Source organism: Protopterus annectens, chromosome 10.part0 (assembly GCF_019279795.1).
Source record: "Protopterus annectens isolate FY-2018-M chromosome 10.part0, PAN1.0, whole genome shotgun sequence".
Lineage (NCBI taxonomy): Eukaryota > Metazoa > Chordata > Ceratodontiformes > Protopteridae > Protopterus > Protopterus annectens.
The window spans coordinates 1,521,846,717-1,521,866,877 of NC_056744.1; the positions used below are offsets into that span (position 1 = coordinate 1,521,846,717).

Consider the following 20,161-nt stretch of genomic DNA (forward strand, 5'->3'; position numbering starts at 1 on the left):
GACCCATCTGAGGGAATTGTTTCCGTAGGCCCAATACCTTGAGTTTCCAGAGGCCTAGCTGTCTCCACGTGGGAGATGGAGGCGGCCTGAGGCTCTGAGGTAGTGGGGGTCAGGGGCTGTGAAAGTGCCTCACTGAAAACCAGCGACTGGCCTAGGACTAGGCTTCATCGTCGGTTTTGTTCATCGGATGCCTTTCTTTTTCTTTGTCCTTGCGCTTTTTATGGACTCCAGTCATCGGTTGTTCTGATGGCATTATATAGTTAAACCTTCAGCCAAAGTAATGTAAAGCAAAATCGAATCGATGCTTAATAGTGCATTGCTTGAATCTAGCACAAAACGGACAACTAGCAATATCGTGGTCGGGGCCTAGACAAGGAATACAGTAAGAATGAAAATCCTTATGAGGTATTTGCTTCCCACAAGAAATACAATTGTTAACTTTTACTGACATTGGTCTGGAGCAAGAAAAAGTTTACCCAATGGGGTGCTTAGCTTTACTGAAGACTTCAGATATGAAATTCAATTTCGAAAATCTTAGGAGTCGGACGAATGGCACTTGCGAACTGCTTTTGCTTCGGGCACCACGCGGCAAGAAAGACTGGAGAAAACAGCGTCGGCTGCATCTTATATACTCCTGGCACACTGATGTCAGGGAAGAGGCGACAGCAACAGACGCCGGACCAGGACTTTAGAATTCAGACAGACTGTGGGTGGCCTGTCAGCAGGATAACCCAAGTGCAATGACTGCAACAGTGAAACACGATGAACATCCTTTGCCTGCTAGCTGTGAAAAGAGCCAGAGACTGCAAATGCCACTTCCTCCCCTCTTAGAATAGGGGAGTGAGAATGGCTAATCACTCATAACCTCTCTCACTCCACTTCTCAATTAACCAAGGTACTACATGAGTTTGGGTAATCTAGGTTGTGTTCAGGGATTTCTTTCTCCCCTTATGCCATGGGACCAGGTTTACAGTGTGATTCTGATCGCACACAATTTTTGCTTTTACTCTGTAAATATGACTTATAATTCCCACCTTCTTGCCCAATCCAAAATATTAAAAAAAATTAACAAAGTGCTGCTACTTGAAAATGTAGTCTGTTCTTCAGTTTTCTGTGCTCATATGACAGCAGGCTCTGAACCAATGGTGTCACCAAGTGGCCAGAACAGGATAAGAATATAAACACTGTTTCGTTTCAGAATACCCTAGCCCCAACTGTTTAAAAGTGTTCTTGACATGAGCCAGTAAACTTTTCACTTGGGCATAGTTTAAATTCAATATTCTATTATTTCTCAACATTTCTTTCCAATGGTCTGCCACACACCTGTCTCAAATCACCGATCTTCTTTCAGGCTTCACCATTTCAAATCTTTCTCCCTCCACAATACTAAACTACAATTCATATTTTGTGCATTTTAATGTTTCTGTTCAACAGCATTCAAATTCTTTTGAAACTGCTTGCCCTTACATTTATATATTTGAGAAATGGTATTTTCTAGCACTAATTATGAAATGTTAACTGAATGCAGTCTCTATTCCATACTATATTCAAGATACCCCTTTAAAATGGGCTCAGTCCTTGGCAATCTGACTGCCTTTATCATAAACAAACGATTCTTAACATACCATGCGTCAAGAAATCCCTCTGCCTGCAACAGATAAGTTCTAAAGGTATATCCTTTACTAAAAATGAAATCTTTCTACAATTCACTCATCCCTCCCATCACAGAATACAGTGCATGTCTGCCTTTTACCTCTCTAAGAGTCTTGTCAAACCAGAAGGGCCACAAAGATTCCTAAATAAGAAAATCACTAACTAAATTCCCTAAGCTATGCCACTAGTTTAAAATGTTTTCTCACTATAAAATTATCATATACATATAATTACTGTGATCTATCATCAGTTTAAAGCCACATACAATTATTTATTTGCTCACTGTATAATGCCTATTCAGTTTTCAGTGTTTGGCTCTTTTCACTGTGTCCAGGCAGGAGCGGCCTTAGCTCAACTGATGCCCTAGACAAAAGGGCTCCAAGGCACCCCCACCACACCACCTGGTGCCCCCATCCTGGTCAACCTACACCAAACAAATACTGGTAAAGCGCCCCTGCTAGAACCGCGCCCAAGATGGCAACCTAGTTGGCCTATGCTTAAGGCCGGCTATGAGCAAACGATGTAGCTAAAAACAGTGAACAGACATGCGCACCTACCTGGTTAACAAATAGCAAATAAGTGAAAACTACTCTGCTTGATTCTCCTGCATCTAAGACTAGCAGCATCACAAACACCCACATCAACGACCTTAACTTTCACTGACACAAACAGAACCTGATGCCTTGGTAGATTTCTAACCTAAATTTCCCCATACTTTTGGAATACACTCCCCTAAACTTAAAGCAAATCAAAGCAGTGGCTACCTTTAAAGCTTACACAGACAACTGGGTGGATACCCATGAATTCATCCCAGGGGCATGTACCTTCACACTGCCAGAACGGGAAGCATAAGTTATTCCTATTACATACATTGTGGTTACCTATGGCTCTTAACATTCTTCTGTGCATGCCTAATTATTACCCATCAACCTATGACAACTCTTTCCCTACATGGCTATAGGTACACTTACTACAACCCTAAACAAAAACTGCATGATGTGTTCTGCTGTCTCCATCTTGGATTTTCTAGTGTCTCTCCATTTTTTTCCGTTTGTCTCTTTTTGATAGCCATTATTTTACAATCTACCCTGTCTTTACACCTTATCTTTGCACTATTAATTCATGGCAGAAGTGACGGGAGCAGAAAAAGCAGAAATTAACTCCCTAGCAAATCCCACCAAATCTACTACCTGCAAGGAGAGAGAAAGAGGAGAAGGCACTCTTTCACCTTTTCTTTATTTTCCTTGGAATTTCCATGGAAAAGGATTGGAACAAGGCACGTACACTGTCCAGGATCCCAGGCTCCTTATTTCAGTTATCAGAGACCAACAGAAGTTTCTCTCTCGCTTGCCAATGAAGGGCCTTCTTACAGCTGCAGAGGAACAATCTATCCACTAGTCATTAGTGGCTGTAGGTGCTACACTACAGCTGGACTGGGCAAAAAAGATGAGCGTTCTAAAGAACTAAAAGTGAACACAGCCAGAATGTGCCACTCTTCTCTTTCCTTCATCTGTATGAGCGATAAGCATCAGGGAAGAGTTAGCTACAGAATGTAGGGTTACCAGCTAAGAAGCCACCTGCCCCTGAACTCCCTCAGCTATGGCTCCTTCAAAGGTATCTGTGAGCCCCTTAATCAGATCTCTTTGTAACCTAGCAAAGTTGGAAAGGTAATTCAGTGATCACAAGGGTCACTGAAGAAAAGACTAGCTTCCCAAATCTATCAATTGTCCTGCAATCCTTATTCGGAGGATGAATAGTGAACTCTCTTTCAATAGTTCCTTTTTAGTAGCTGCCGCCACCATCATGGCATCTACTGCAACACCTTTTCTCCAAAAAGCTTTGTCATCTGGTGCTGTGACAATCCTGTTTGGTCTATGGGGGGTTAGCTAAATGGAATCTAGGCTCTCTCATGCCCACTGAGAGATCAATTCTATGAGGTCACTGCTGGGTGAAGTGACCCAGGAGGTAGACAGTCGGGATCCAAAGGCAGTGAGGTACACCGACTCCTCAGATGAAGGATTACTGGACTGCCAGCCACCTCTCTGTATTAAAATGTCCAAGATGTCACCAAAGTCTCCAAAGGAGGCATTCTCAGGAGGTGACCGTGGGGATCCTTCTCCCTCATCAAGGTCAGTGTCTTCTGTGGCCGACTCCTCAATGGCGTATAAATGTTTCATCTTACAGGTTCTCTTACAAGGAAATTCCTCAGTGGGATATTCTCGGGAAATGTCAGAAGATGCAGGGGTCTCCCAATGGGTATCTTGGGCCTAGAGTCCCGTTGCCCCTGTGGAACGTCCTAGTCAGAAGAGGTGCACAGAGGGGGTAAATGGAACTGGGGATCTGAGGGGGAGGTGACTTCCTAGTTGCAGAGGCAGCTATGTGCCTCTGCAGAGCCCCGAAAGCTGACTGCACCTGAGTGGAGTGGGATTCCATCTCCTACAAGCCACGCTGGCAGGAAGAACTAAAATTGAACACAGCAGAGTCGCACATCAGTGGCTGAGGTACTAATAGCGCTGGGCTGTCTCCAAAAGACACTACCTAGAAGTAAAAAAGTAGTTAGGATAAAGAAGAAGTGCGGATTCCAGTAACTGCTCCATAAGTTCAGTTGGGGTCTATATTAGAACCACAAAAGCTCAGTTCTGCAAATGGCATTTTACATAGAAAATGCCATTCAAAGAACTGCTATAGTGAGATCGCAGCACAGTGAAGATCGGAAAATTTGCCCTTTCCTCAATGTACTGCGATCTCGGAGTTGGTATATATAATTAGCAGGGGGTGTGGGGGGCATAGCCACCCACAAAAGTGAGTTTGACAAATGGCATTTTCGATGTGAAAGCCGTTCGCTGAACTGACTTTTAGTGGTTCTAATACAGACCCATTCAGTTGACAATGAAGCACTTAAGAAGGGGAAGCAGAGCCTGAAGGAGTCAGTAAAATTTCAAAGTGGTCATAAGCAGGTTCAGGTAAGAAAAACAAGACAGTCTCTGCACAAGTTCCAAATCCTGGGTCTATATCACTTTATCGAAATAGCAGGACAGCGAATGCCTTTTCATCGACCCTTAAACAGCGAACTGCCAATTAAGCAAACGGTCACATCAGCAATTTTTTTCCCTGGAAAAAAAAAATCGCTTGGCAATCCTTGTGAATTTGCCCTTTTACCCACTGTAGTGCAATCTCGGAGTTGGTATATTTAGTTAGGGGTGTGTGGGGGGCACAACTCACACACATTGGGGGTGGTGGTGGGCGAAGCACCCTACTTTGTAATGTTTGAAGTGATGTGTCATTTTTGGTAGGCCAAGGGATTTTTTTTCCCTTGGACGATAATCTTTGGTGTGGCGTTCACTTATATGGCAGTTCACTGTTTCAGGGCTGATGAAAAGGCACTCGCTGTCCTGCCTTTTCAAAAACATAGTATAGACCCCCGAAGCCCCGCCCCTAACACATAAAATCTACATAATCTTTGGAACAAAGTCAAGAAAAATAATATGCTTTACACAGTTGTTCACACAAGCATTCATAAAAATATTTTGTTGACAAGAAATGAGAGACCATGTTCATAACAAATTTTTACCCAAATACAACATATCTTTACAAAATAAACACAAATTATCCTCAATAAAAAAAAAAAAAGTTAGTGGAGATTGTTCCCAACAGAGGACTTATCTGTCCAGCTACACGAATCACTAGCTGAAAATCAGTTCCACATGGCACTCTTCTGCAGTAGGAAAGCTCTGAGCTTTTCATGCTCTATTATTTTATAAGATCACAAGAACTTTATAGGCTATTGATCTGTGAGGATCTTAAGAAGCCTAGCCATGCATTCCCAACATTATTATTACCCCTTATATTTTGCAATATGACTTGCCAAAGATGGGCCAGACATGTACAAACAGGTTACTTATATGTTTCCCCTGTCCATGAGTGCTACTGGAGCTAAACCAGGTGTGAATTTGTAGTAATACATCCATTCATCTAAGTTACTTTAGAGTACAATAGCACCACTTGCTCTACTTTGTGGAGGGGAACCTGTTCCACAGTAGTTTTGCAAATGAGATTGCGGTACTATGAGTGGGTGCTTTAGATACCAGTGGATATTGGAATGTATAACTGACCTAACAGAAAAGGATCTGATCAGGCAGTATATGCAAGGCAGAAGTTACCCGTCAGTAATCTGCATCATATCGAGAAGACAGACTTTCAGATGATGTGCTTAGTTTTTATGATCTAAGCTCCTGTTTTTTTTCCTTAGTGATGGATGTCATCATTGTTCATAGGTTCATAGGTTAGTACTAAGCTAACTGCCCTTTCGAGCCATTTTAAGCTTAGCCAATTATCCCTTGTGAGACTCAAACCCTGCACCTTGTGTTTGTAAGGCAAACACCTTAACCATTAGGCCACCTGGAGAGGTACATACCAAAAGGGGACATTATAATCCATTATCAGCCTAATGACTGCAGAATTCAGATGAAAAATTACGCCCACTGATGTAGATGCCATACTCAGCAATATAAGTTGAGTGATGAAAAAGGTCTTTCTTACAATAATAGATATATGGTGATCAAAGCAAAGTTTATTGTTATCAAACGTTCCCAGATCTCTAACTATTGGAAAAGGGGATGTTTTCAATGTGGTAGTTACAAATGGAGTCATGACTGTTGAAAAATACAATTATACATATGTCTTGGCATTTAGTTGCACTCCATTCTTTTGGTACTGACTGGGATAGGCCATCTTGTAGGATCGTGGTGTACTCTATGGAGTTTATGATGGCAACAAATTTGCAATGGTCTGAGAATTTTGTGAGCCACTAAGAAATGAATGTCAAAGGTAAGTGGTCCAAGTACTGAACCATGTAGCAATCCAACAATGGCAGATTTTTTGAAAGAGGTAGAGCGACTCATTCTTACTTCCTGTGTTCTATTTGTTAGTCAGTTTCCTATCCAACAAATTACATGGAGTTAACATTTAGCTGGCTGAGTTTATCTATGATGCCCGAGTGTGGCATGGTACTGATCACCTTTGCAAGAGCTAGACAGCAGACCACTGCCTCAGTGGCTTTTCTGAGGAAGTCAACCACGTGAAGTAGGGAAGGACCTGCCATTGATATATATATATATATATATATATATATATATATATATATATATATAAACTGGCATGGGTCAAGAGTCCATAGGTCATCTATATACCTACGCAGTTTGGATATATCAATGGCATGTTCTTCCCTGCTTAGCCTGGATGACTTCTTCAAAAAAGTCACTGAGAAGCAAGAAAGGACCTGCCATTGATATATTCAAACTGGGCTTGGTCAAGACTCTGTAGGTCACCTATATCCCAGTAATTAGATCATTATGGAACTCAGGCCTTTCTCACTAATAGTAAAGAAACAGTAAGGATGATTCTGCTCTCCTTAGGATGTAAAACAAATGTTTATTATATTATTGTTATATTATTATGTTATACAGTGAGTAGTGGTTTTCTGACAAGCCACTGCGGACTGCAGTCAGGAAATAATGGCATAGATTTGACTTTCAGGCTTCTATCCTTCTGAAATTCATGCTAATGCATATCCTGTTTTCTATCCATTTTTCTAAGTGTGTGAGGGCAATATTTAAGTGGTGTCCCTATTTTTAGTGTTTTCTCCCCCCATATTGGCATGCGTTTGACTTTCAGACTTCTATCCTTTGGAAATTCATGCTAATGCATGACCTGTTTTCTATCAAAGTTCTAAGTTTGTGAGGGCAATATGTAAGATGCGTCCCTTTCCAGGGCTTTATCCCCTGTTATTTGTGCCTTTGTACACATTTCCTGCTTTAGCAGGTTGCAAGGTATCATACAGCACTTTTACAATGCAGGGGGTGTGTCACAGAATCTGTCACACACCCCTTGCATTGCTTTTCTGCTGCTGTATGTATTTCAGTGTCCACGGACACCGAAATGATCATTTATTTCATTTCAGTGTCTACAGACACTGAAATACTGGCATAGTATTAGAGAAATTCTCTAATATTATGCCAGAATGTGATTAGAAAGTGCTGTATGGCACTTTCTCAGTGCATGGAGTGTGTTCAATGTCTGTGCACTACTTGAACATGCCCCCTGCGCTTGTTCATGGTTCGTGTAGCTTACACAGCAGCGTGCCCTCATGAATATGCAAGGTGCACTGCTGTGGCTACATAGACACGAACCACTTTGTGCAGGAATAGCACTATTCCTGCATGGAGTTTATTGAATCCCAGGGAATGTCCTTTTAAAGAGAAGGATTCTGTGCACATTTTTAGGTGACTTATTTTATAGTTTCCTTACTTTCCATATTGAAATGAAGTTTCTGACTGAAATATTTTAATTTTGAAAATTAAAAAAGCTATCACTCTCTTCTTCACTTCTTCTAGAACTATTAAATAACTTTAGATCTTACAATATACATTTTTTTTATTACTTAGAAGTCAGAAAGAGATTAAGATTTGTTACAGAGCTTCTTACAGTTGCTGCTCTCACTCTGCCATCTTAGCCACAACCTGAGCAGAATTATCTCTGGATGTAAACATGTTTGGGAAAAACTAAAATGTGTAACGGGCAGGTATAAAGATATTTTGCAACTATACAGTATGACACACTGGAGTGTTATGAAGGAATACACTGAATTTGTACATAAAAAAATAAGGCATTACATTTTCTGACATTTTAATAATTTTAAATAGATGAATTAGTGTGTGTTGTACTTCGCTGACAGTTCAGTTTGAATGGATATTATGAAGAACTAACATCCACAGTCAGCAGCAACTTCAAGCTAACTAATTTGTTCATGTTTTTATAACTTCCATTATGGTATAACATCTAATAGCTAGAAAAATCATATACAGGGTACTCCTAGTACAAGCATTTAAGTTTACAGTGTCATGGTTAATGAATGATGACATTACGTCTGCTCCACAAAATCATTCTAACCTGTGATCTCAAGTTTACAGAACAACTGTAGATCTTTGATAGCAAACACAGAACTAAAGAGGATATATTTACTCAGCTACTTTGTATGCTGAGAAAGTAAATATAAAAACAATGAGTTATATCAGTACGCGACACTTACTTGATGGCACAGTAAAACCCCAAAATGAAGATGCACCTAAAATAATCGGGGAAAAAGAAAACTATATAAAATATCTATGAGCAGGTGCACAATGCTTAGATAACTTGAGCAAGTTACTAGGACAGAACCAGGTAATAGCAAAATCAGAACATAGTTTACAGAAGAAATAAGGAGCATGCAAGTATTTCTAAGAATACTTGATTTTTTTATGTTCACTGCACAGATATTACAAGTATCATTGTGTTACAAATAAAAATACAGAATGAGTCAACAGATTCCTTTTTAGCAAGTGTCAATGCAATTAACTTGTTTCAAAAGAACAGGTTTAAATTTTTAACTCAGAGCGAAAGGGCAATAAACTCTCCACACTCAACTTGGAAGTCCTTTACTTCCTACACTCTAACTAAAATATCCTACTCTGAGGTCACACAATATCACAAGTCAAAGACACTGCAGATGTGAATTTATTTTAACAAATGGGCTTGATATAGCAAGATGTTCTGAAAAGCGCATTTTAGTTTTTTTTAATGATTTTGCATCAGCAAAGATAGAGAACATGGAAAATGGCTAACACAACCTGGTTGCTATTATGAAAACAGACTCCAAATAATTTTTCATTTCCAGTATGGTAGGCTCAAAGGTGCTGATGTCACAAAAATGATAGCTGCAACTTTTAAAACCTGAACAACCAGCTATTTTATACCCACCCACCAAAAAAAAAAAAAAGAGAAAAGAGTTAGCATTCATTATAAAAATTGTTTTCCTATTACAAATCAACAAACACAAGAATGCGGACTAATCATAAGTTAAACTGATTCAAACAAAAAAAGTGAATTATGGAAGCTGTTTTAACACTTCTGAAGTAATTTTGTAGGTGGGCTTTGCAACCCCCCCACACAAACCTGCTAATAATGTACACTGAGATTATTAAAAGCTGGTGTGCATGGAATATTCCTAAAGAAATCTGTAGACAAATCTGCATAATCATGTACAATACATGGATCTGCACAGTATCTGCGTTTGCTTGTGAGAGTGTAGTTACTTCTTCTGGGTGGCCTCCCCACCTGCTGAACACAGATACTCTCTAATCAGGCTTGAAACTATTCGCTCTGTATCAGTAATTATTTAGCAACTGACCCAGTCAAAAACTGACCAGAAACAGCCATTACCCAAGCATGGTCCTGGCCGCCTACAAGATATTGAACTTCAACAAGTCTTTTTTAATCTACTGAAAAACATGTTCTGTCCTCTCATAGCCAGCTTTAGGCACCAGCGAACCCTGGGGTCGCTGGGGGCCCCATGTTCCTGGGGGGGCCCCCAATCACTGCAAGTTATCTTATCTTGATATTTTGTAACATGTCTGTCAAAACAACAAAAGCTAGTACAGGGATCTTACATATTTAATAAACCAAGTGGGTAATAACTCTAATTTATATCTCCTTTAAAATTAAAAAAATATTGCTGGTTATAGTAACAGTGTTTTATCATGCGACAGCTTTCACAATTCCATTAAATATTTTCCCACTGACATAGTGCCCTTGGCTTAAACACTGCTGGTGGACATTCTCTCCACTAAAACTAAAATATCCAGCTTTAGGTACCTGCATTACTCGCAGATGCAAGGGTCCCCCTAATCATCCTTGACTTTGTGGGGGGCCCACAAAAGCTGTGGCTGACTGGGGAAAAATGAGGAGGAAAAAATGTATTAATTTCCTGATTAGGTTGTTTAAACTGAACAGGGCTATGATATGACTCTGTTATAATAAATCTGGTAATGAACATAGGCAGGGGTAGGCACTAGAGGGATCATCAGCTCAGCACAACTGATCTTGGTGCATATCTTGGAGTTTAAGAACAGCTGATGGTTCTGATCTTCAGGCATGGTATTCCTGCACAGGGAGTTTTATAAAGACTGGCAGAAGAGCAGATACTATAACTCCCAACTTTTTCGCTGAAGAGTTCAGCACAATACCAGTAATACCAGAATAAAGACTCAAAATCAGGAACAAGTTTAAATATTACTCTAATTCAATTAAAAGTTAATAGAATAACACATTTTGCATCAGCATGCATTTTATTTGCTCAATCAGTATAAAACTCTGATGTCTGGATTTTTTGACTGTCTGTAGCCCTGAATGATTCACAAGCAAATCAATCTTTTTATGAAGGACAGAGGAAAATTATGAGCAAAATCAGGGAAGGTGTGTGAAATCAGGGACAGTGACAGGTTTGCATTACTCCTCACTGAGGTAAATAAAAATGGCCTACACCTGCCACTGTTTGTTAACTGCTAAATAGCAGTCCCTGATCTGGTGTGCCAGTACCAGTACTACAAAAGTAGTATTGCTATGACTTAGGCTTTTTGTGTGTGTGTGTGTGTGTGTGTGTGTGTGTGTGTGTGTGTGTGTGTGTGTGTGTGTGTGTGTGTGTGTGTGTGAAAAATACCGGTGATTTTTTTGTGTGCGCAAACACCCAGTAATGCCAGGACACAAATATTCTTCTTCTGGGTATCAGTAAAAGATGTAGCTAATAAGTAATATTTCAAAATGAGGCATAACATATGTCACAGAACATTTAGACACAGATCTTCTCAGAATCTGAGGGGGGCCCTCACTCCCCAGATTATATAAATTGATACAAGGGCTCACTTAATCATCATAGGTTCATAGGTTTATACTAGGCTATCTGCCCTAAGGCATTTATAAGCCTAGCCCAGAGTTTTTGTGGCTTACGCCACCCCTTATGTTAAAAAATACTGTGCCCATTAGTTTGTTGTGCCTCTGTCCAGCAGTGACACAGAGATGATTCCCGGGGTAAACCTACGATCTCCCATCCACCGGTCAAGATTTCTCTTGAACAGAGCCAGCGAGGTGCTCTGCCTCACATGGACCGGGATTTTATTCCACAACATAGGGAGTTCTCTGGGTGACAAATCTATCCCTCCAGCATGTCCTATTTATATCCGTGCTAAGGTTTAAGTCGCTTGCTCTAGTGGATCTGGTAGATTTGGATTTTTTGAGGTGGAGCATGTCCATTAATTCCTGGTTGGACATGGCCTTGTATGTCAGGCACAGGTCACCTCTGAGCAGACGGTATGCGACTGAATAGAGCTGGAGTTTCTTTGGTCTGGCAGCATATGACAGATTTTGGAGTCCCTTTATCCTTTTGGTGAGGAACTTTTGGGGTCTCTCCAATTGCTGCAGGTGTCGGGTGAGATGCATCCCGAATGGGGCATTGTACTCGATCACTGGTCTGATAAGTGAAGAGTACAGGGGAACAATGACCTCACTTGATCTGGATGTGAATACCTTCATGATCAGGTGGGCAATGTAGAAGGTTTTTCTAACCACTTTAGCAATGTGAGTGTCAAAAGAAAGGCCACTGTCAACCTGGGTCCCCAGGTCCCTGATAACCTCTTCTGTGCTTAATGGATTGCCACCTATATGGTAGCTTGGGGTTACCTTGTTTTTCCGGAAGGGTATGACTATACATTTTTTGGCATTTAACTTCAGGCCATGGCTCTGGCACCAGCTATCAGTTTCCGTGAGACCCCTCTGAGGGATATCTGTGTCCGATGTACTTTCCACTATGGCTCCCAGTTTGCAGTCATCTGCAAACTTTGTCAGCCATAGTCCTCCTATGTTAGCCTGTACTTCTGAGAAGTAGATGCCGAACAACAGGGGGCCAAGAACTGAGCCCTGTGGGACACCACTTGTGACCGGCTTGGAGTCTGACATGGCGCCAGCTACTCTAACCCTGTGGGTTCTGTCCTTTAGCGAGTTTGCAACCCATCTTGTGACATATGGGTTTACATTTAAGTGGTAAGTTTCTCTATAACATCCTTTATTTTGTAGGGACACCACAAAAGTTGTTACTGGTTGGGGAAAAGTGAGGAGAAAAAAATGTATTAATTTTCTGATTATGCTCTTTAAGCTGAAGAGGCAGTGATATGACCCTGTTAGGATAACGTTGATAATGGCCCCTGCCTTCAACTGCAACCACTGCTAATACCAGACCTGCTTGAATATGTGTGTACAGGAAGCTGCTGTAGGGTGTGTGTGTGTGTGTGTGTGGGGGGGGGGGTTGTGTGGTTATTACATTTCAATCCAAACTGTCAAAGGCAGCAACTTGTATGCATTCCTGAAGTATGGTCATCATTTTCTTTTACTTGTAGACCTTAGAAGTGTAGAATAAGAAGTTATGTTCTTACCATAACGTTCCATGTTAGTTGTCTTCTTCTCGCCTTCTTTCTTGCTGGATGGGTTCGGAGCCGAACCTCTGTTCCGACTCGGCCTATACTATAGCTCGAGAGCTATTTTTACCGGCTCGAAGCAGCCCTATAACCCACAATACCATGTGCTAACTCCCCAGATCTCGTTTGGAAGCTAAGACATAGTATAAATATTATATCATAATCCTCATTTGCAAGTACGGACTCCCTGCTAGTAACACTAAGGATACGGGGAAACCGCAACATGTTGTATCTCCAGAAATGGAAGGACTCGGAAACCTCAAGTCTATCCAGGCTAGGGGGCAGGAGGGAGGGACGCAAGAAAGAAGGCGAAAAGAAGACAACTAACATGGAACGTTATGGTAAGACATAACTTCTTAATGTTAAGTTGTCATTCTCGCCTTCATTCTTGCTGGATGGGACAGCGTCCCTAGCATCTTAGTCCTGGGTGGCTCAATAGAACAGACTCCTGAGTACAGTGGAACCAAAGTCAGCTCTATTTCTGGAGGCTATATCAAGTTTATAATGGGCAATAAAGGTATGTTTGGAAGCCCATGTAGCTGCCGCACAAATGGCATCTAGTGGTAACCTTGCTTGAAAAGCCGTTGATGTTGATAGTGCCCTGGCTGAATGAACCTTAGGCCTAGAGGGAAGTTGCCTGTGTCTCAACTCATAGACAAAGGTAATAATAGATGTAAGCCATCTGGAAAGAGTAACCTTCGACACCGGAAGCCCTTTCTTTCCTGCAGCATAAGAGAGAAAGAGCTGATCTGACTTTCTGAATTGTTTTGTCCTGTCTAGGTAATACCGTAATTGGCGATGAACATCTAATGAATGTAATTTTTGTTCAGCCCTGTTGGCATAGTCTGGGAAGAAGACAGGCAAGTCAATGGAGTGGTTTAGATTTGCTTCTGAGGACACTTTTGGTAGGAAGGAAGGGTTTGTTCTGAGAGTTACCCTGTCTTTGTGAAAGACCAAATAAGGGGGCCGGACAGACAAGGCTTGAAGTTCCGATACCCTTCTGGCAGATGTTATGGCTTCTAAAAACATCGTTTTCCAAGAAAGAAGTTTGAGGGAGCAAGAAGCTGCAGGTTCAAAAGGGGTCAGAATCAATGAGGTTAAAACTAAATTCAAATCCCATTGTGGAGGTGGATCTTTAACTGGAGGTCTAAGCAAAAAGATGCCCTTGAGAAAGGCTTTACAGAGTTTGTGGGACATAATATTTGCTTCCGAGAGCCCAACATGAAAATTAGCAATAGCCGCTAATTGTACCCTGATAGTGGCCGATGATGAACCTGAATGAAAAAGCTCCGCCAGAAAGTCTAGAACCTTATGAATGGGTGCATGGAAGGGATCTAAGAACCTAGTTTGTGCCCAGTGCGAAAAACACTTCCATTTACTCACATACGTCTTCCTAGTATTGGACTTATGGGAAGCCAGAATGATATCACGAACAGGAGGAGAAATAAGGGGAAGCCTGGCTATGGCTGGAAGTGGAGCAACCAAGCTGTGAGGTTGAGGGAATGAAGAGACTGATGCAGCTTGCCCGTTAGATGGGTCAACAGATCCGGAAGGGGTTCCAGATGCCAAGGCTGTTCCAGTAGGTAACTGTGCAGGAACGGAAACCAAACTTGTTGAGGCCAAAACAGGGCAATGAGGATCATTTTGGATCTCAATGCGGTTGCTTTCTGAATTAATTGCGGGATCAATGGTAAGGGAGGAAAGGCATATAGAAGACCCCGGGGCCAATTGTGAACAAGAGCGTCTCTGGGGGGATGGCCTAGTAGAGGAAAGAGTGTGAAGAAGTCAAGGCACTTGCTGTTTTGAGGAGTTGCGAAAAGATCGCAGCAAGGCTGGCCCCACTTCTGAAATATTCTGTCTGCTACCGCTTGATTTAGAGACCACTCGTGAGGCATGAGGATAGTTCTGCTCAATCTATCCGCTATGATGTTGGACTTCCCAGGGATGTGCGTTGCTATCAGAAACCGTTGAGAGGAAATCGCCCACTGCCAAAGTCTGAGTGCTTCTTGACATAGGGGGTAGGACTTTGTTCCGCCCTGCTTGTTTATGTACCACACCACAGACATATTGTCCGTTTGAATTGCTACAGTCCCTGTGGGAAGAGAGCTCTGAAGGGCTTGCAACATCAAAAGCACCGCCCTCATCTCCAGGACATTTATGTGCAGGTGGAGTTCTGATTGTTGCCATGTGCCCTGGACCGTCTTGCCCTGATAATGCCCCCCCCCACCCGATCAGGGAGGCAGCCGTTGTCACAGTGGCAACTGGGGGGGGGGGGGGAGAGAACAAAGGGTCTGCCCTGAAAAAGCTGAGGGGAAACCATCCACCAGGAGAGATGTTTCTTGCAAGATGGGGTTATCAAAATGTTGTGGGTCATTGGTAGCTGTTGAAAGGACCACTGAAAAAACAGCATCCACTGAAGGAGCCTCATGTGGAAGCAGGCTAATGGGAGTAGAAGAATCGCCGCTGCCATGAGGCCTAACACTTTCAATACTAGCTTGGCTTGGACTCTGTTGGGCTGAAACAGGGACTGAACATTCCGCCTTATGTCTGTCACTCTCTGAGGGGGTAATGTTGCAGACATTTCTGTGGTGTTTAATACGGCGCCTATAAAGTTTATACATCTACAAGGCAACAAGGAGGACTTTGCAAAATTTATAGAAATACCTAGACTGTTGCAAAGTTGAATAGTGTAATCCTTGGCTATTATGAGATGCTGCTTGGTGGTAGCGGAAATGAGCCAGTCTAAGTATGGAAACACCTGGAATCCTTTTTGTCTCAGGTGAGCCGTGACCACTGCCAAGCATTTGGTGAACACCCGGGGGGGCTGTGGTGAGACCAAAGGGCAGGGCTCTGAATTGAAAATGACTGGCTCCCAGCCGGAAGCGGAGAAACCTCCTGGAGTGCCTGTGTATCTTTATATGGTAGTACGCGTCCTGGAGGTCTAACGAGCACATCCATTTGTCTCTGCCCAAAAAGGGTAGAATGGGCAGTGTTACCATCCGAAATTTTGTCTTTTGTACATAGTTGTTCAATCTGCTGAGGTCCAAAATGGGTCTCCAGTCTCCTGTCTTTTTTGGTACCAAAAAGAACCTGGAGTAGATTCCGGATCCTAGCTGATCTGCTGGGACTGCCTGGATGACTCTTTTTTTCTAACAGCTTTTTTATTTCTAGCTGAGCCTGACCCCTTTGTGTGGGTGGTACGTCTGGTAGGGGTCTTGGCGGTTGTACCGGAGGGGAAGTGAAGGGGATATTGTAACCCTCGGATATGATCTTCTGTACCCATGTGCCTTGGGAGAGAGATTGCCAGGCTTCCGGGTACAGAGATAATCTTCCCCCGACTGCCTCCGAAGGCGGAGAGTCGGGCAGCTTCTCAGGGATGCTGAAAGGGTTGGTCAGGGAAAGATTCCCTGGAACCCTGGTTCTGTGGACCCCCTCTGCCCCTAGGGCGGTGTCTGTTATTATTCCCCCCCCCTCTGCCTCTAGGGGGAAATTCACCACGTGCGGTAGGTGTGACTCCCTGAGGTTTGCGGAACCACATTTTACCCCCCTTCTGTCCCTTAGGATAAGGTCTGGAAGGTGTGGAAAAATGGACTCCTATGGCAGAGAGTCTTACCATCTTGCTCGCAACTGGTGAGGATATTCTTCACCTGAGGTCCAAACAACTCTGAACCAACAAAGGGGGTGTTGGTGAAGGACGCCTTGAAGGGAACGGCAAAGTTACAGAGAAGCATCCAAGCGTGACGTCTCAATGCAACACCTGTGCCAGCGGCTCTACTCGCTCAATCGGCTGCGTAAGAGATAAGCCGCATGGAGGAGTTAACAATGGAGTTCAGGGTAGCCAGCTGGGAGTTTATCTTGTCCTGAAACCCCGCAGCAGAAGGATCCTGTACCGTTTCACCCAGCTCTTTGAGCAAGTCTCTCTGAAGGCGGGTGAAATGATATAAATAGTTCAGCGATCGCATAGTAAAGGTCGCTGAAGCAAATGTCCGCTTGCCGTACCTGTCCATGGTCCTGGACTCTTTGTTAGGAGGATGAACAGGTACAGAAGGATCAGCCAATTCCTTCTTAGTGGCTACTGCTACCACCATAGCATCAACTGAAACGCCTTTGGTGAGAAAGGATTTGTCCTCTGGTGCAGAAATAAATTTTGAAGGCCTCCTAGGGGTAGGTTCAATTGAATCAGGAGCTGCCCACGCCTTTCTAGCCACTAACTCCATTAGTGGGTCGAAAGGGGGAGACACCCAGGAGGTGGAAGGGCGAGATCCAAAAGTGTCAAGGTAAACTGACTCATCCTCGGAAGGTTTGAGAGTGGACCAATTTCCCCTCTGTCTTAGGATCTCTAGGATGTCTGAAAAAGAGACATCCTCAGAGGGGAATCTGGGGGAACCTTCCGACTCATCCAAGTCGGTGTCCGACGTGACAGACTCGGGGGAGTCTATGTGCTTCCTCTTGCACTTTCTTTTCCTAGGGGGTTCCCATGAAACTTCAGGGGAGCCCTTGGAAGAGGAGGAGACACCCAAGGTGGGTACCCTACGCTTTGGATCTCTGCTGTCAGATGTAGGAGGATGGCCAGAGACCGTAACAGGCACTATAGAGGGAGGAGCTGCAGAACTTAACCTTGGAGTGGACTCTGGGTCCAGCACGCTCCTCATCACCTCGAAGGCTCCCCCATCAGATATCAAAGGTAGTCCCTGCTCCGAAGAGACTGGAACCGCCCCGGGCACCAACAGAGAAGGCTCCGAGAATGATGTCGGGGCCGAACTAACCAGAGCCGAAGCTCCAATGGGAATAGCGGGGTCGGACAAGGGTCCGATGCCACTTGCCCCCTCGGAGCCGACAACGGAGTCCCGGCACCCGGACCTCTCCACGAACGGAACCAATGAAGAGGTCGGAGCCAACGACACCGGAGCTGAAGGTGGGATTATCGGCTCCGATGTAAGGTTACGGTTCTGACAACTCGGGCTCCGAACTCGAGAGGCGAGTCGGAGGAGGAATCAATAGCGGTACAGAAGGAGTCACAGTCTGATGAGATGGGCTCTGGAGCATTTGGGCTAGTGCCTGAGATTTTATGAGTCTACTGACCACCCTCTCGATGTCGTGGTCAGAGGGCCTGGATGACCTAGATGAATAAGTCCTATGACTCCGCTCCGATAGGAGAGGGGACCTCGGAGCCGATCTGACGGACTCTAGCGAGGGGGATCTAGAGCGCTTGCGCGCTGGGGTCGGCTCCGATGCTGGTTTCGGAGTGGATACCACTTTGCCCGCCTCGGATCCGGATGGAGCCGAAGTCGGAGCCATCTCGATAACGCCAGCCCTCGACTCAGAAGCTGGATCCGAGGGTTTGGCGGTTTTTGAAGACTTCCCCGAGCCAGACTTGGACGGGGAGTCATCGGGCTTTAACAAGCTCCTTAGGATGAGCTTGTTACGCCTCTCCTGCAGGACTCTCGGACTAAACCCGTGACAGACGGAACAAGAGTCCTGCAGGTGTAAAGGCCCCAAGCGATAGACACAAGCAGTGTGACCGTCCGTCAGAGACATTTTCTGACAGCACGAGTCACACTTCTTGAATCCCGAGACCTTAGGGTCTTTTGACATAGTCCAAACCACAGAAAACACAGTCAGTCCACATACACTCAACTTAAAATTAGGAAAGTTAGGGGAACTGACTAAACCCACACACACACAGACATTGTAAGGGGTGGGGAAACTAAGGTAAAGCCTGTAGGCCCAAAGATAAAAAACTAACTAAAGAAGGGAAGAAGGGCTACAAAAAAGGGTTGTAAGAATAAGGCAATTAGTAAAGACCTAAACAAGGGAACTAACTGAAAAAACTACCTGAAATTTTAGTTAAACAGAATAAATCTCTTTACTAACCTGAGCCGGTAAAAAAAGACTACCTCACAGCGAAGCGGCAAACGAGATCTGGGAGTTAGCGCATGGTATTGTGGGTTATAGGGCTGCCTCGAGCCGGTAAAAATAGCTATCGAGCTATAGTATAGGCAGAGTTGGAGCCGAGGTTCCATCCAGCAAGAATGAAGGAGAGAATGACAACTTAACATAAAAGGTTACTATGGATTGTGTAGGGGCAAGGTACTGTCTAGGAACAACAAAGCAGAATACATTACTGCAGTCGTTATTTGTTTTGCTTTCCTCACAATCACACTTCAGGAATGCATACAAGTAGCTGCCTTTGACAGTTTGAGTTGTGAAGTGAGGAGGCATGCTATGTATATATGTGACAGCCGTGCCCTGGCCCAGCAATCAAGGAGTCTCAATCCTCACCACTGCCACCAGGGAGGGGGTCTCATATAACTCATATAAGAGGAAAGGATAACAAATACACAGTAAATTACAATTTCCCTTAAGTGCACATAGAGATCAGTCAGTCTGGGGCTGGTTGCTCCCTTGCTCCCCAGGTTCCCAATAAGACTCCCCACTGGCACAGCTATAGGGTCCATAGCTCAGCCTAGCTGGCAAGCTAACCTCCAGTACCCTCTCTGTCCTACCACTGCTTCGTTTCCCTGCCCAGGTAGCTGACACACCACACACACTTTGAGATAAGTATTTATACAACTTCAGACACTCCTGGGAAAGGCTGACAGATTCTCCAGTTGTGCCGCTTTACCCGGACTACACGGTAGTAATTACTGCCACCACCAGCTAATACTTATCAGCTAACCAAAGGCCCTTAAAAGGGTGTCCAGCAATATTATTATCCTACTGGTAATGTGACTAATCATTCAAAGGCTTATTAGGGCGGCCTTGTACAATAAACCCTATAAATATGCCATGTACTCTAGAGCTTACTTATTTCTATACAAACCAGCCACAGGTAAAAGGTTTTAAAATATTTAATAAATAATTAAAACACAAGACAATACTACTACACCACAGTAATATCTAAGAGTTCAGAGATCACACAGAAACTTAAAACAATACAGTAGGAAAGTTCTGATATAATAGAAACACACAGTCTAACTTTCTTCTAAGTTCCTAGCTATTACTACAAGAAAACATACTTCTAAGATACTACTTACATAAAGAAAGCATACGGCAGTGCTGAGAGTTGGATATCAAGATCAAAATGTTTGTAGTCTCTCTCTGAACAATATTTTTTTAAACTCACTAACAAACACCTCTGCTGGGCCCTCCCAAATTACATCATTTTG

At 43.4% G+C, this 20,161-nt stretch overlaps 1 protein-coding gene across 5 annotated transcripts in view; it reads right to left on the minus strand.

Annotated features, from left to right (window-relative positions):
- The window catches only part of LOC122813704 (zinc-binding protein A33-like), a 1,378,975-nt gene that overhangs the window by 706,085 nt on the left and 652,729 nt on the right, over positions 1-20,161 (minus strand). For 3 of the 5 annotated variants that reach the window (XM_044086163.1, XM_044086162.1, XM_044086165.1), the window contains one exon: positions 8,741-8,776. The exons of the other annotated variants lie outside the window; for them this stretch is intronic. In XM_044086163.1, coding sequence (XP_043942098.1) covers positions 8,741-8,776 — 36 coding nt within the window. The remainder of the gene's footprint in view (positions 1-8,740; positions 8,777-20,161) is intronic. 5 annotated transcript variants of the gene reach the window in all.